The sequence below is a fragment of the Pagrus pagrus genome, assembly GCF_965226575.1.
Source record: "Pagrus pagrus genome assembly, chromosome: 4".
In the NCBI taxonomy this organism is placed as follows: Eukaryota; Metazoa; Chordata; class Actinopteri; order Spariformes; family Sparidae; genus Pagrus; species Pagrus pagrus.
This window is the reverse complement of record NC_140188.1, coordinates 10,393,900-10,406,386: the sequence shown is the minus strand read 5'-3', so window position 1 is coordinate 10,406,386 and position 12,487 is coordinate 10,393,900. Positions and strand designations below refer to the sequence as shown.

At 39.4% G+C, this 12,487-nt stretch overlaps 2 protein-coding genes and 1 long non-coding RNA gene across 4 annotated transcripts; 1 reads left to right on the top strand and 2 right to left on the bottom strand.

Moving 5' to 3' along the window:
• The first annotated feature begins 212 nt into the window (after positions 1–212).
• gmfg (glia maturation factor, gamma) lies at positions 213–3,153 on the top strand. Its single transcript, XM_084350816.1, has 7 exons — positions 213–433; positions 873–969; positions 1,134–1,183; positions 1,272–1,323; positions 1,441–1,521; positions 1,925–1,998; positions 2,904–3,153. The coding sequence occupies exons 1-7, from the start codon at positions 431–433 to the stop codon at positions 2,973–2,975; spliced, it is 429 nt and encodes a 142-aa protein (XP_084206942.1). The 5' UTR covers positions 213–430; the 3' UTR covers positions 2,976–3,153.
• A 118-nt stretch (positions 3,154–3,271) lies between these two features.
• paf1 (PAF1 homolog, Paf1/RNA polymerase II complex component) lies at positions 3,272–8,254 on the bottom strand. 2 transcript variants are annotated; one of them, XM_084350534.1, is made up of 15 exons: positions 8,169–8,254; positions 7,978–8,048; positions 6,906–6,938; positions 6,675–6,767; positions 6,470–6,591; positions 6,297–6,363; positions 6,110–6,211; positions 5,917–6,022; positions 5,676–5,744; positions 5,365–5,468; positions 5,163–5,279; positions 4,938–5,066; positions 4,611–4,716; positions 4,244–4,328; positions 3,272–4,099 (listed from the first exon to the last, which is right to left on the bottom strand). In XM_084350534.1, exons 2-15 carry the CDS (start codon positions 8,022–8,024, stop codon positions 3,660–3,662), a joined length of 1,620 nt encoding a protein of 539 aa, XP_084206660.1. In that variant the 5' UTR covers positions 8,025–8,048; positions 8,169–8,254; the 3' UTR covers positions 3,272–3,659. The 2 variants fall into 2 exon arrangements, with proteins under 2 accessions (XP_084206660.1, XP_084206659.1); XM_084350533.1 differs by lacking the exon at positions 8,169–8,254 and having other exon boundaries at positions 7,978–8,162.
• Positions 8,255–9,851: 1,597 nt separating this feature from the next.
• On the bottom strand, positions 9,852–12,259 carry LOC311256435. The gene is made up of 4 exons (XR_014622500.1): positions 12,138–12,259; positions 11,071–11,207; positions 10,667–10,711; positions 9,852–10,568 (listed from the first exon to the last, which is right to left on the bottom strand). It is a non-coding gene; the product is annotated as an uncharacterized lncRNA (long non-coding RNA).
• Between the last annotated feature and the right edge of the window lie 228 nt (positions 12,260–12,487).

The following is a 12,487-nucleotide window of genomic DNA, read 5'->3' as shown; positions in this document are numbered from 1 at the left end:
GGTATTGTTAGTTTTTAAAAGCTCGGAGGACCTTTTAAAGCTCCTCAAGTTTCGATTTGAAGTCCCTGTATAGTAATGGGAACTGAAAGTAGCCCTAATCACACCAGACAACGTATTGTAAAACTGACCTTCCTTTTAAACAGTGTGGATATATTAAAGTTAAACACAATCTATTCTGCCATAGTGAGATTCAGTGGTTTGAATGCATATATTTCCCCTGATGCATTACATTTGCATTCAGTGACGACTGGACGGGAGAATCTTTATTATGTGTTAGAAACAGGAAGCAGAACTTAAACATGCTCTAGCTGTGTTCCTGCCCTCCCCTTGCCATCTTAAGGATCCTGACAGTGTGAGACTAGCTGTCAGGCAGGTTTCAACACGGGCGTTTCACCCTGAAGACAGAAAGACCGAAAAAGATCCTTTGAGAATGGTAGGTGAAACTGATGCAATTGCTTGAAAGATTTTGCTTTTCTGTTGAAATATATTGGATACGATGACCTGTCATTCACAGCATATTTGTGTAAATATATTTTTTACTTTGCCATTGCGACATAAATCGACCATCCCCCACACTCTTTCACACAGGAAACTGCTTTCTTGCATGTTGCAGCGAAAAACATTTCCTGCCCTCAATATGTCAGAATAGTGTCATGAATGTTTAATGCATCCATGCAAGGTGGATAGAGACCTCAACATCTGAACAGATCGAGCAGATGTCTCTTACTCCTGCCTTTTCTTTGTGTCTATTTCTGGCCCCGTAGACCAATCCGCTTAACTTTATCAGAAGCACAGGATCACCAGGAGACATTTGACTATTTCTCTGTTGACATAATTTGTTTGTTTGTTTGTTTTTAAATGCCATCTTGCAGTCGAGCTCTCTGGTTGTTTGTGAAGTGGAAGAAAGCCTGATAGCCAAGCTGAAAAAGTTTAGATTTCGAAAAGAGACCACCAATGCCGCCATAGTGAGTAAGTACTCCATACTAATGATAAGTGCTGTTTGTTACTTGCATATCTCCACTCTGACACATCTGTAACTTGATCAACACAAATTTCAAATCCCAAACAAATATCAGTGCATCGACAAACATAAAAACAGAACCAAAAGCCTAAATAATCATGATGTTTCTTAGTGAAAATAGACCAGAAGAAACAACTTGTTATCCTGGAAGAGGAATATGAGGCAAGTACATTTATGTGATAGTTTTTTATTAGTTAGTTTTTGGTTTATTCGTAATTAAAAGTCACTCAGACTCAACCTTTTCTTGCAGGACATTTCAATGGATTCGCTGCGAGAGGAACTTCCAGAGCGGCAACCCAGATATCCTGACTGAAAATCCTTAAATTCACTCAAAATATATTATTTTAATTCTCTGTCGATCTGTGAAATCTGTGTTTTAACACTGAAAAAGGCTGAACTTCCTTGACAGTAGAGCACATTCGTCGTCTACAGCTACAAATATGTCCATGATGATGGAAGGGTTTCTTACCCTCTGTGTTTCATATACTCCAGTCCAAATGGTAAGTTTATAGTATCTTAAATCAAAAGTATCATTTCTCATTATAAAAGTCCAGTGTGTAGGATTTAGGGGGCTCTATTGGCAGAGATGTAATATAATATTGGTAATGTTTTCATTAGTGTATGAAACTAACAATCATTGTGTTTTCATTACATTATGATACGATACGTAACGTTTCGTTTCGTTTCGATACGATACGATACGATACGATACGAAACGATGCGATGTGATATGATACAGGTTTTCAGCTCATTGCAATCTGTAACCTCACCCCTAGCTGCCACTAACACACCCACACACTGGACCTTTAAAATCTATTGCAGGAATGAGGTTGTCGATGTTTGTTTGACTGTTCAAAAATTACAGAATTTCTTGCAAGACAAGTGTTAATTTCATTTTAACAGGATGCAAAACAGAACAGCAGATGATGTACGCAGGCAGCAAAAATGAACTGGTCAAGTGTGCAGAGCTCACAAAGGTAAATATCTAAACATTCTGATCTATAGATTATCAATCCTCCAGTGGTATGTTGAAAAATGATCAAAATTATTTAATTAATACAAGCAATCCAGGCCATCCAAAACTGAAAATAACAAAATTTGAGGAAGGAAATGTTTGAAAGCCTTTATTGTAGTGGCAACAACACCATGTGTGACGCAGTGAAATAACAAGAGATGAGATGACACAAAAGGTTTACATGCTTACAACATTTAAAGTCTTTTGGGGTATTATATTATGTATATGGGTGTCTGTGTTGTAAACATCTAAACCTTTTGTGTTACTTCATCTCTTGTTGTTTCATTGCTTCATTAACTTGTATTTGGTTCATCTGGTATGTCAGTAACTGGGTCATGTGAATGCCTCTTATTGGCTGTGGCTACTGTAGGTGGGGCCACATAGTTGTTTTTTTGGAGCCGTGATGTAGACCTGCTGGTCGAAACATGTTATCAAGTATCATTCTGATGTTTACTGGAGACTTTTAGTCTTAAGATGTCATTTGATGTTGTTTTGATGTATTGATGAATTAATATCTCTGACCATCTTTAAAGGTGCACTACGTAGTTTTGTAGAATACATTTAAACTTTAACATTTACAATATTAATGAGGTTATAATACAAACTGAATGAACAAGCTTCTCTCAGAGGAAAATAAGGTCCCCAGAACAGTTTGAGGCTAGAAAGGTGGCAGGGTCCGCCAAATATAAACAAAGTATAACAGTCTGAAATTGTGTTGTCATTTAAAGTCAATTTTTATTTATTTAGATAATTCAGTCATGAAAAACGTATTAAAATTTCTTCCCCCAAACTACATAGTGCACCTTTAATATTTTATGTCATGTTAATCAGTTTTTAAGTGTGTTTTTCTCTGTTTTACCCTGCAAGGTCTTTGAAACAAGAAACACTGAGGAATTGACAGAGGAATGGCTGAAGAAAAAGCTGGGATTCTTTCGCTAAATATACATCTCCCACATCTCCAATACCATCAGTCTTCCACAGTCAGATTTTCATTGTCAATGGTTGTACATGTTACTGCTATTTAATGATTTACTGTTTGAAATCCATTAGATATTAACAATCCCATATTAGTGAGCTTCAACTGTATAAATCAAACAATAAATCATTTTCAAAGGGAGCACAGACTGTCTTGTACTTCTTGGGATAATTGTAAAATGAGTTGTTACGTTCATGAGATTGCCTGGACGTTCCTTAAATCAGTTACAGAGGGAAAAAAAACAACTTTGACCACTGGGTTTCTTACAAAATGTTACCTGAATTTATTATCCATTTCAAAGCCGTAACACGTGACATCGTCATCAACAAGCTGAAAGAGTAAAGACATTTTTACATGATCCTGTACTGAATATCTGACAGACAAAAAACAGAGGAATGGTGTACAAATAGCTACTGGTTTGCAACTTAAATCTACAGATAAAAACTGGACTGAAGAGAGATGTCCACGGTCCAAAACCAATGAGCATCTCGTACACAAAAATTTAATTTGATATTTGTTGTCATCAAGACACTACAGCCCCACACTGAGCTAAGATCAGGGTCAGCGACAGGGTAACACTGCCGTGTCTGGAGCTGAACATACAGATAAGACAGGCCGCCATCGCCTGGCTGTCCAGACCACAGTTCTCATTCACTATCACTGGCATCACTGGAATCTGAGCCTCTCTCGCTTCCACTCCCACTCTGAGCCCTCTCCGAGTGCTCGCTGCTGCGGTCGCTGCGTGCTGGAGAGGCGCTGCGACTCCTGCTGCCCCCTCTGTTCCGTCCCTCATCCTCGCTTCCACTGCCGTCCTCCCCGCTGCTCCTGCCCGAGTTCTTGGGCTCGTTGTCGTCGTCGTTGTCGCTGTCGTCGTCGCTGCCGAAAATCTCTTCCTCGTCTCGCATTTCTCTGGTCCTCTCCTCGCCGCTCTCACTTCCACTGCCACTCATCTTCCTCACCCTCTTCTCTCTGTCCTCCTCCTCTTCCTCTTCTTCTGCCCTTTGTTCCCGCTCTTCTTCTTCTTCCCTCTCGGATTCACTACCGGAGTTCTCTGCCTCGCTGCCGCTGCCCTTCTCCTTGTCATCACCTGGAGGAAACAATTCATACATTAAAGACAGAAATACAAACTGATAAATAAAAAAAAAAAACAACTGCCATCAATGTGCAGCAGGTTCCAAATCAGTACGCATTAAGGGACAATTGCAGTGGTAGACAATAAAAGAAAACTGACCAGAGTCCTGCAAGTCCTTATCCAAGTCCATGTCTTCCTCTTCATCTTCTGGCTCATGGTTCTCCAGCTGCGCTTTACGTGCTTCCTGAAAACCACAATGAAAGAGAATCAGTCACAAGAACAGTACAAGTGTTGAAAGCGTACCTGTACATCTGGTGGAAGATTTAATCAGTATTACATCTTAAATCTACGATAGTAGATAGAACTACTGTGCTTTTAAAAAAATAAGTACGGTGGTATTGAAATAAACATTTTCCTTTAGTTAGACAAGAAAATAATTATATTTATACCAATTTAAAAAATTCTCTTTCCAACCGTCCAATAAGTGGTACAAATACCTAAAAGAAACATGTTCATGTACACTCACCTGGGCTTCAAGTTCCTTCTCGTTCATATCTCTGTGCTTACACACCAGCACAGCATTTGTGGTCGACTGTGCTCCAGCCTTGGCTCTCCTCTTGCTGAGACGCACCCTGAAGAACAGAAGAAAGGCTGTCAGAGGACAAGCTCTTACAGTTTCCAATGAAAGCACCATATATATCATGGTGGTGCTGCTGCTTGTTCTGTGCATTGCCAGTTGACACCAAACTTTCTAAAGCTTAATCTACACATGATGTAAAACACAGCAGCTGATCTCCCTTTTTCGTGTTGAAGCCCGACAACAAATACGCCTCCTCTCTGTTTGATGTCTTACCTTGTCTCGAGCTCATTGTAGTAAACACCATCTCCATCTCTAAAGATAAAGAAGTAGTTCTCCTCATAACCCTTGCTGGCTTTGTTCTTGACGTTCCAGTTGTACTCTCTTGCAATCTTGTAATCATACCTGAAACACAGAACATAAAATAAAACTTAAAATGAGCAAAGCAAAGTAACGAGGTGATTCCTACATGCAGCAAAAAGATTTAATAGTTTGACGTACAGATCTTCAGGCATATAATCCATCCCCTCATCGCAGTCTCTCTTGCGCTTGCGGAGTGTTTCTTCATGGGGCAAGAAGTAGGCCACAAACTGATTTCCTTCCTCATCCATCATACCTCTGCAACGAAGAAAAACACATCAGTATCTATGCAAACATGTAACAGCTGAAACACACGTCCACACAACAGATGTTTTGTAGATACCTGATCATGGCCTGAGACATCATCTCGACTCCGGCTGGTCCTGAGAAGTCTTTAGGTGCAGGATCAGAGTCGAAGATGACCTGAGCACACGGGTTGATCCACATCTGGGGAAAGAGAAAGGGTACGAAATATGATTATCCGAATCCATAAAGTGATGGATTGTCGAAGAAAAAGCAACTGTAGAATATAAACTAGCTGTTTGTCACATCTTTTCCCTTACCCGCACTTCTACCACAGTGCCCATGGCAGGTAATTTCGGATCAACCACCGTGACTCTAAAAGTCAATAATCATAATGAAATTATAGCTCACCTTGAAGTCAGGGAACACAGGCAATACCTCCACAGGAGTAACTCTGGGTTTACTGTAGTGCTGCGTAATCTGGAAAAGAAACAACAAGGGTAAAAGGGTTTGACTTATTCATTCCCATATTTGCAGGTTGACCCATGGAGTCCTGTGAAGAACAATGTTCAAACTACTGTCCATTTTTCTCTTGCTTGAAATATAAAAGGAACAACAAGTATTTAGGTTGTTGAGTGATATAAACACTCACCGATTTCTGTGCATCCTCAAACGTCTTCTCAATAGCAGAGATCTGGCTGTCTCTGTCCTTGTAGATTTCTTCTTCTGTAAACTGCTGTTTGACAGACACACCGATCCTAAACACAAAACACGTCTCGGTTATACACACAAAACACAACAATCAGGTAAGTCCAAAGTGAACACTTTTAAGGTCGCCAACTTACTTGACCTCCACTTTCTCATTGGATACACCATATCTGTTAAACTCTGTGGAAATATATTCTGTCTTTCTCATCCACGGGACCACTTTGGCGTGCTGCTGTGACCTGAAAGGCGAAGAAGAAAATGTTAAAAGAAAAGATCTCTACGTGAATCTACAACAACATAATGCTGCCCATTTAGCAGCCGTACCTCTTTGAGCTGGATGGAGCCTGGATGTCCTCTTCCAGCAGTTTTTCATCAGCGGGATCCAACAGTACTGAAAATGTAAAAGTTTGATTCAGTCAGCACAGATATTTGATAAAGCAGTGTTGCCTCTGAAAAAAACAAAACAGATGAATAACATGTAACAACTGGAGACTCACTATTGGGGTCTATGCGATAGGTGTCTGGGTTGATGAGGTCAATGGTGACCCCGAGGTCCGGCTCAGTTAGGAGCTCATGCTTGTGTTGCTTCTCTAGAGAAGTGGCTTTATACTGTACGAACCTGCCACAACAGAAAAAACAAACATCAAGCTGTGCACAAGCTCATCAGCGTGTACTCCACGGATGGAGACGTTGGATGTTTACCTGTGCTGATCGAACGGATATGTGATGAATTTGGGGTCAAACGGGATGTCAGGCAGGCTGTTGCAGTACTTCACTCGACAGACCACCCCTGACCTGTCACGGACACAACACAACAGGACATGCACAGTTTGAGTTGCCAGACACTTTTGCATACCTCACTGTTTATTTTTAATGAGGCACACTCCAGATTACAGACTAATAGTAAATACGTGACAGCAGTAAATCTCTTACCTCTCCGGAACGGTTCGATGTGAGGACGGCCGACTGGAGGAGAAGACAGACATTCGTTTGATTTGTTATCATTGCTCATAAACTCATGCAAGAGTGTGACGTAAATGTCTAAGTGACATCTCTTTAATTTTCTCTGACATTATGCTCAGCTGAATAGATTGACGTTTTCATTTTTTGTACAGAGAATGCACTTATTTCTCCAGTTTTTAGACCACTGAGCGCTCTACATTTTGAGGGTGAATTCAACCCTCAAAACTAGGGCAAAACAATATGGCTAAAACAAATTATATTCCCATTATTTTGATAGATATTATGATATTATGGGAATTACGATTTTCACATCACAATCTTCATTTTCCACGGAAATACTATTAAAACTAGAGCCTGAGCAATATATCTGTTGCCTGATATTATCAGCCAGTATTGGCCTATCACAGATATATCGATAACAGCCTACATGTTGTCCGACATGCACCATTTTTTTTTTTTAATTGGAGACTGGAGAAGTCCCCAGTAAGTTTAGAGACCAAGATCAAATACCAGTAGAGCTCTAGTTAAAATCATGACGATTGTTTCGCGAGTTTAAAGTGTTGTTACATTCATTACAAACATTTTCAAAGAAATACAGAGAGCTTTGCCAGTGTAAATTAGTGCAAAGCAAAATAACTCTTCTGCCATTATAATACTACTTTAGCTAGCTTCCCGACTAATTAGCCTTGGCTAGCGTACACAATGTTAACGATTTGATTTGCTTTTAAGTTACAATGATTCACTGGGTAGACCTTATATACTTATCTAAGGTCATTGCCGCCAATAATGAGGTCAACATGTTAAGTTAGCTTAGCACGCAGGTTAGCATGTCTTAACTTGACGTTTGAGCTCGCTTGTTTGTGTATCTCGCTAGCTAAGTAGCATTGTTAGCTAACGTTGTACACATCTGACAAGTTAGCTGCCCAGCTAAACTGATGTTGACGACGTCCGTAAACAACTTCGATAATATTATTGTTAACATGAATTGTCTCATGTACACAACCACATGGGTTAATAAACTTAAAGCATTGTTATGTTTTACCTGTGGCCGTCTTCTCGTTGAGCTTGTGTCTGAATCGTTGGAGCCATGTTTACGACAAAACCTGCTCACAACTGACAGCAAAGTTCGTTGTTAGCACAAATAATCAACAAAATCACGCCCGATGACAATAAACCTCTAATCCCAGGTAAAACTACACACAACTATAAAGTGTAACTGCATTTTATGTTTACCTCCCGGCAGGATAAGACGGTGACCTGGTAGCATATGGACACTCGCAGCTCACAGGAGGCTGTTATGTTGTGAGCGCCCCCTGCTGCCCTGGCGTGTGAAGTGTTTGTCATCAGTGTAGTCAACAAAAACTTTAAAATACTTCAAATATTTTTGTCTTGCTTACAAAAAAAAAAGACCAAAACTATCTGCTGGTTTTGTTCAAAAGTCAAACTTTTAATTGACAGGAACAGAGAGGGAATACAAAATGTCTGGCAGACCAGAAATCTCACAGGCTTGTAAAGACATCAATATCTTTAAAAGTATAATTTCATTTTTATTACATTTAGTGGATGTAACGCTGACATATTGCTTTGACAGGATAACTGTCCTACGCTCCACACTCACACACGCACACACAATATTGCTCCTTTCTCACACGAAATTCCTAACACAAGGTCCATTTACAGTCCTATCTTGTGATCCTCATCAGCAGATGGAGCTTTTCCAGTTCATTCGTGTAATAACATGTCTTGTTAATGACAGAGAAACATGACAGCTGAGCAAAATCCATTTGCAGATAAAGTTCACAAGATGTGGAAAATTTCCAGTCAGTGGATGAAGTAGAAGTATTTAAAAGTAACATTACGTGACTATTTCACCTTAAAATACAGACCTGTAACTTGGGTGAGCAGGTACGGTCTTCGGCGAGAAGTGCATTATGCAACTATGTCCATGAAACTGGATCATATTTTATGAAATGTTTAGGTAGTCGTGGAGCTACTTCTGCCCAGACCAGACTAACACTGTTTACACCACTAGCACAGGAGCTGGATCTCTGGGAAGGGAACGCTGGCAAGAGTGGTGGTGGAATAGGCACCAGAACCAGAGGAACCGGGCTGAGCAGCCTCTACACCAGGGGTCTCCAACTCTAATAAGCTTGGGGGCCACTGCTGAAATTATCATCTCACAGGAGGGCGTTTTCAGCTTTCAAGTACCACAAGAAAGCGCAACATTTCAGAAAATGTAGTTTTTTAGTTCCTTTGTTAAAGGTGCACTACGTAGTTTTGGGGAAGACATTTTAATCAGAAGAGAAAGATCTTCATTAGTGTTTTTTATGTCTTAATAAACGAACTCTTTGTTAAACAAATTGACCTTAACGGACAACACAATTTCATTCTGTTTTACTTTGTTTATATGTGGCGGACCCTGCCACCTTTCTAGCTTCAAACAGTGATCTGGGGACCTTATTTTCCTTTGAAAACAGCTTGTTTATGCAGTTATGGAAAAAATAAATATTTGAGTTTGTATTATTACTTCATTTATATTGTAAATAATACAAAATGCAGTTTGTATACATTTTTATATGATTAGTTTTTAACAGTTAGTACAAATCTTTCTTCCCTACTTTTAAATTAGTTATTGAAACCTTGCACTGAACTAACAAATTAAATACATTTGTACTTTATTTCCTGCCAGATACCTGGTAACACTTCTGCTCATATTTCTTTGTTAAATATTTAAACAGAAGTATAGCTCTGTAGTTTTTAAAAGTGCAAATCTTTTCTTCCTAACAAATAACTTTTTTAAACAACTGCATGGGGCTTGCCGCAGGCTACATTTCTTGCTTATCAACGGATGCTACTGTTGCCGGTTTACCTACTGTAGGTGATGGTTTTTAAATATGAAAAATAAAAACTCTATGGTCAAATTATAAATTCTCACATTTATTGTTTAAATATCTAAAAAATTATTTATTCAAATGATTTATCTATTCTGTTCAGACTTAGATCTAAACCCGAGTACACGGCTCCACCACCTCTAATATTCAAAATTAGCTCCTTGTTAATGGTTGTGGCCTCAGACACACATTTGATAATTGTTAATAACATTTGTATGCCTAACTTAAAACAGATTTACTGCAATCTGACATTTAAAACACAAATATAGCTGGAGACAAAAACAACTTCAGTTGCATAGAACGGCAGTATGATCCGAACACCATCTCAATAAAAGTCTCAAAATTGAGGTTAAACAAATAAAAGATGCACCGAACTCATGTTTTGTGAACCAAGCGCTTTCATGCAGCTCCCCCAAAAATCTTAAAGTGAAAATAGAAATGTTAGTTTGGTAGATGTGATACACATCAATTCTTGAGGACCTCCCTCTACATCTTAGTTGCACCTTCACACATGCGGTAACTCTCCACCACCTACTAGTAAGAGTGGGCCTACATTTGCCTAATGTTAACAAGGACTACAGAGTGCGAAGCAGTCCGTGCAAAGGAAAAACAGCTACTGCTTTTCATTTCACGTTATTCAGTCACATAACTGCAACAGCGCTCTGTTCAGCGTCCTTCCAGCGTAGTTCTTGGTCTTTTCCCATCTCAGGTCTGCATCTCTGTCTGCATTTGGGTATCGACTCTGGAGAGAGACAAGAGATTAAACCTTGAACTGAAATTCACGGCTCATATTTCAAATTGTTACACACTTAATTAATCCGGGTAAAACAACTTTCTTACCTGCTCAACATGTATATCATCTGTCCAGGATCATCTGCAAATACCCTGCAACATCAAAATAATGCTTCCATTAAAAAAAAAATTATGCTCACTAACCCGTGAACTGAGTACACACAACACTGACTCCATTATGGATATCCCCCATTAGGTCCTAAGTGTTTTTCCGTCCATTGGTTCCAGAGAGGCTCGAGGACTCTTAAAGGTCTATGTTTGGGTCCTATCAAGAGGATGGAGACTTGCATTAACTGTGAACACATGTTATTCTAGCTTATTTTCTGTCCCTCTACTTCCAAGTTAGTTGACGAAGAAGTAAAAACAAAGTTATAGATCTTGGGCCTGATGAACAACCTAGCATGAATATATGATACACATAAAGAAGTTGACCACACAAACACATCTCTTACCCATCTCCCCAGTGGTAAAATGCCCTGTCCTGGTAGAACATGGACAGAAACAGCCAGATACTTATTGTCTCGACCCAGAAGATAACAAACAGGAACCATAGCGATGACAGCAGGACCTCACACAACATCCTGGAGCTCTGCGAGGACACCAGACACAGCAGAAATAAGTGATGCCTTATGGAAATAGTAATAATATTAAGTTAAATCAGGGTTGGACAATGATAGAAATGTTTCTAGCATCAAAAGTACATCATTTATCAGTTTCTTATGCTGTGATTTGTTTAGATCAGTCCAAATCTGACTGGTATATGAAATCTACAGATCAAATATAAAAGTACTGCTATGTGTAATATTTGGATGACTAGAATGAAACAAATAAATTAATGTAAAATTATTAGGTGCATGTGACATAACATTGTATGTTTGTAGCAAATCAATTGTAACAGACACTTACAGCACAAATTTGATTAGAGGGCTGTCTTGTTAGTTTTACCTGGTGTTTGAGCAACATTACCAACATTACAGACTACACTAAAAACACTGATGTTGCCTACGCAGTGGCTAAACTCACACTTTCTCCTCTTCATCCACAGGTAAAGTTAGCATATCTGTGTCCAAACATTTCAGCTAACGCCAATATAGCTTATATGTCGACGATTAAGAAAACTACAATACCAAGATAGGTTAGCTTACGTAGTAGCAACGTGAACACTACTCTTGTATAGTTGTTTGTAAATATCCTGGATGGAGGGAAGATATTCATGTTAGCGTTGCTACATTAGCTTGGCAGCTAAAGTCAAGCTAGCCGTGCCAGCCAGCTAGCTAACAGTTACTTGTTTATCTTGTGTGTAGCTAGCTTCTCATTAGTTTTTTAGCCTTCACATTCAATTTTAACGTAATGAATGCATCGATAATTGAAATACTTCAAATGCGAAATGACGTTAGCTAACAATCTAAGAGTGGTTAACTTTGTGCTGCAGCTAACGTGACGTTACATTTGGTCACGTTGTTAACGGGCCGACACGACGGTTAAAGTGGACGAATATTGATTCAGACTGTTTACTTACTCAGTTCACAGACTTTTGAGACGGCATTACTTGTCCAGTCTAGCTCAACATTGTTTTGTTTACAATGCTCGTCACATTTCACGTTGCATGTACTTCCGCCTTCTGGAACCAGTTACGCTATTGGTTGATTGAGTCACAAGCTGTGGCTCGCGAGCTTCTCGAGGTCCTATCAGGTCCTCCCTGCAGTCTCGTGGGAGTAGCGTCCATATTGTTTGGTGTATGGCGCAGTACTTTAAAGGTGCACTATGTAGTTTTGGGGGAGACATTTTAATAGGCAGAGAAACACCTTCATTGACTTCTTTTGTGCCTAAACAAACTAAATAAACTGAATAAACAAGCTGACCTTAAAG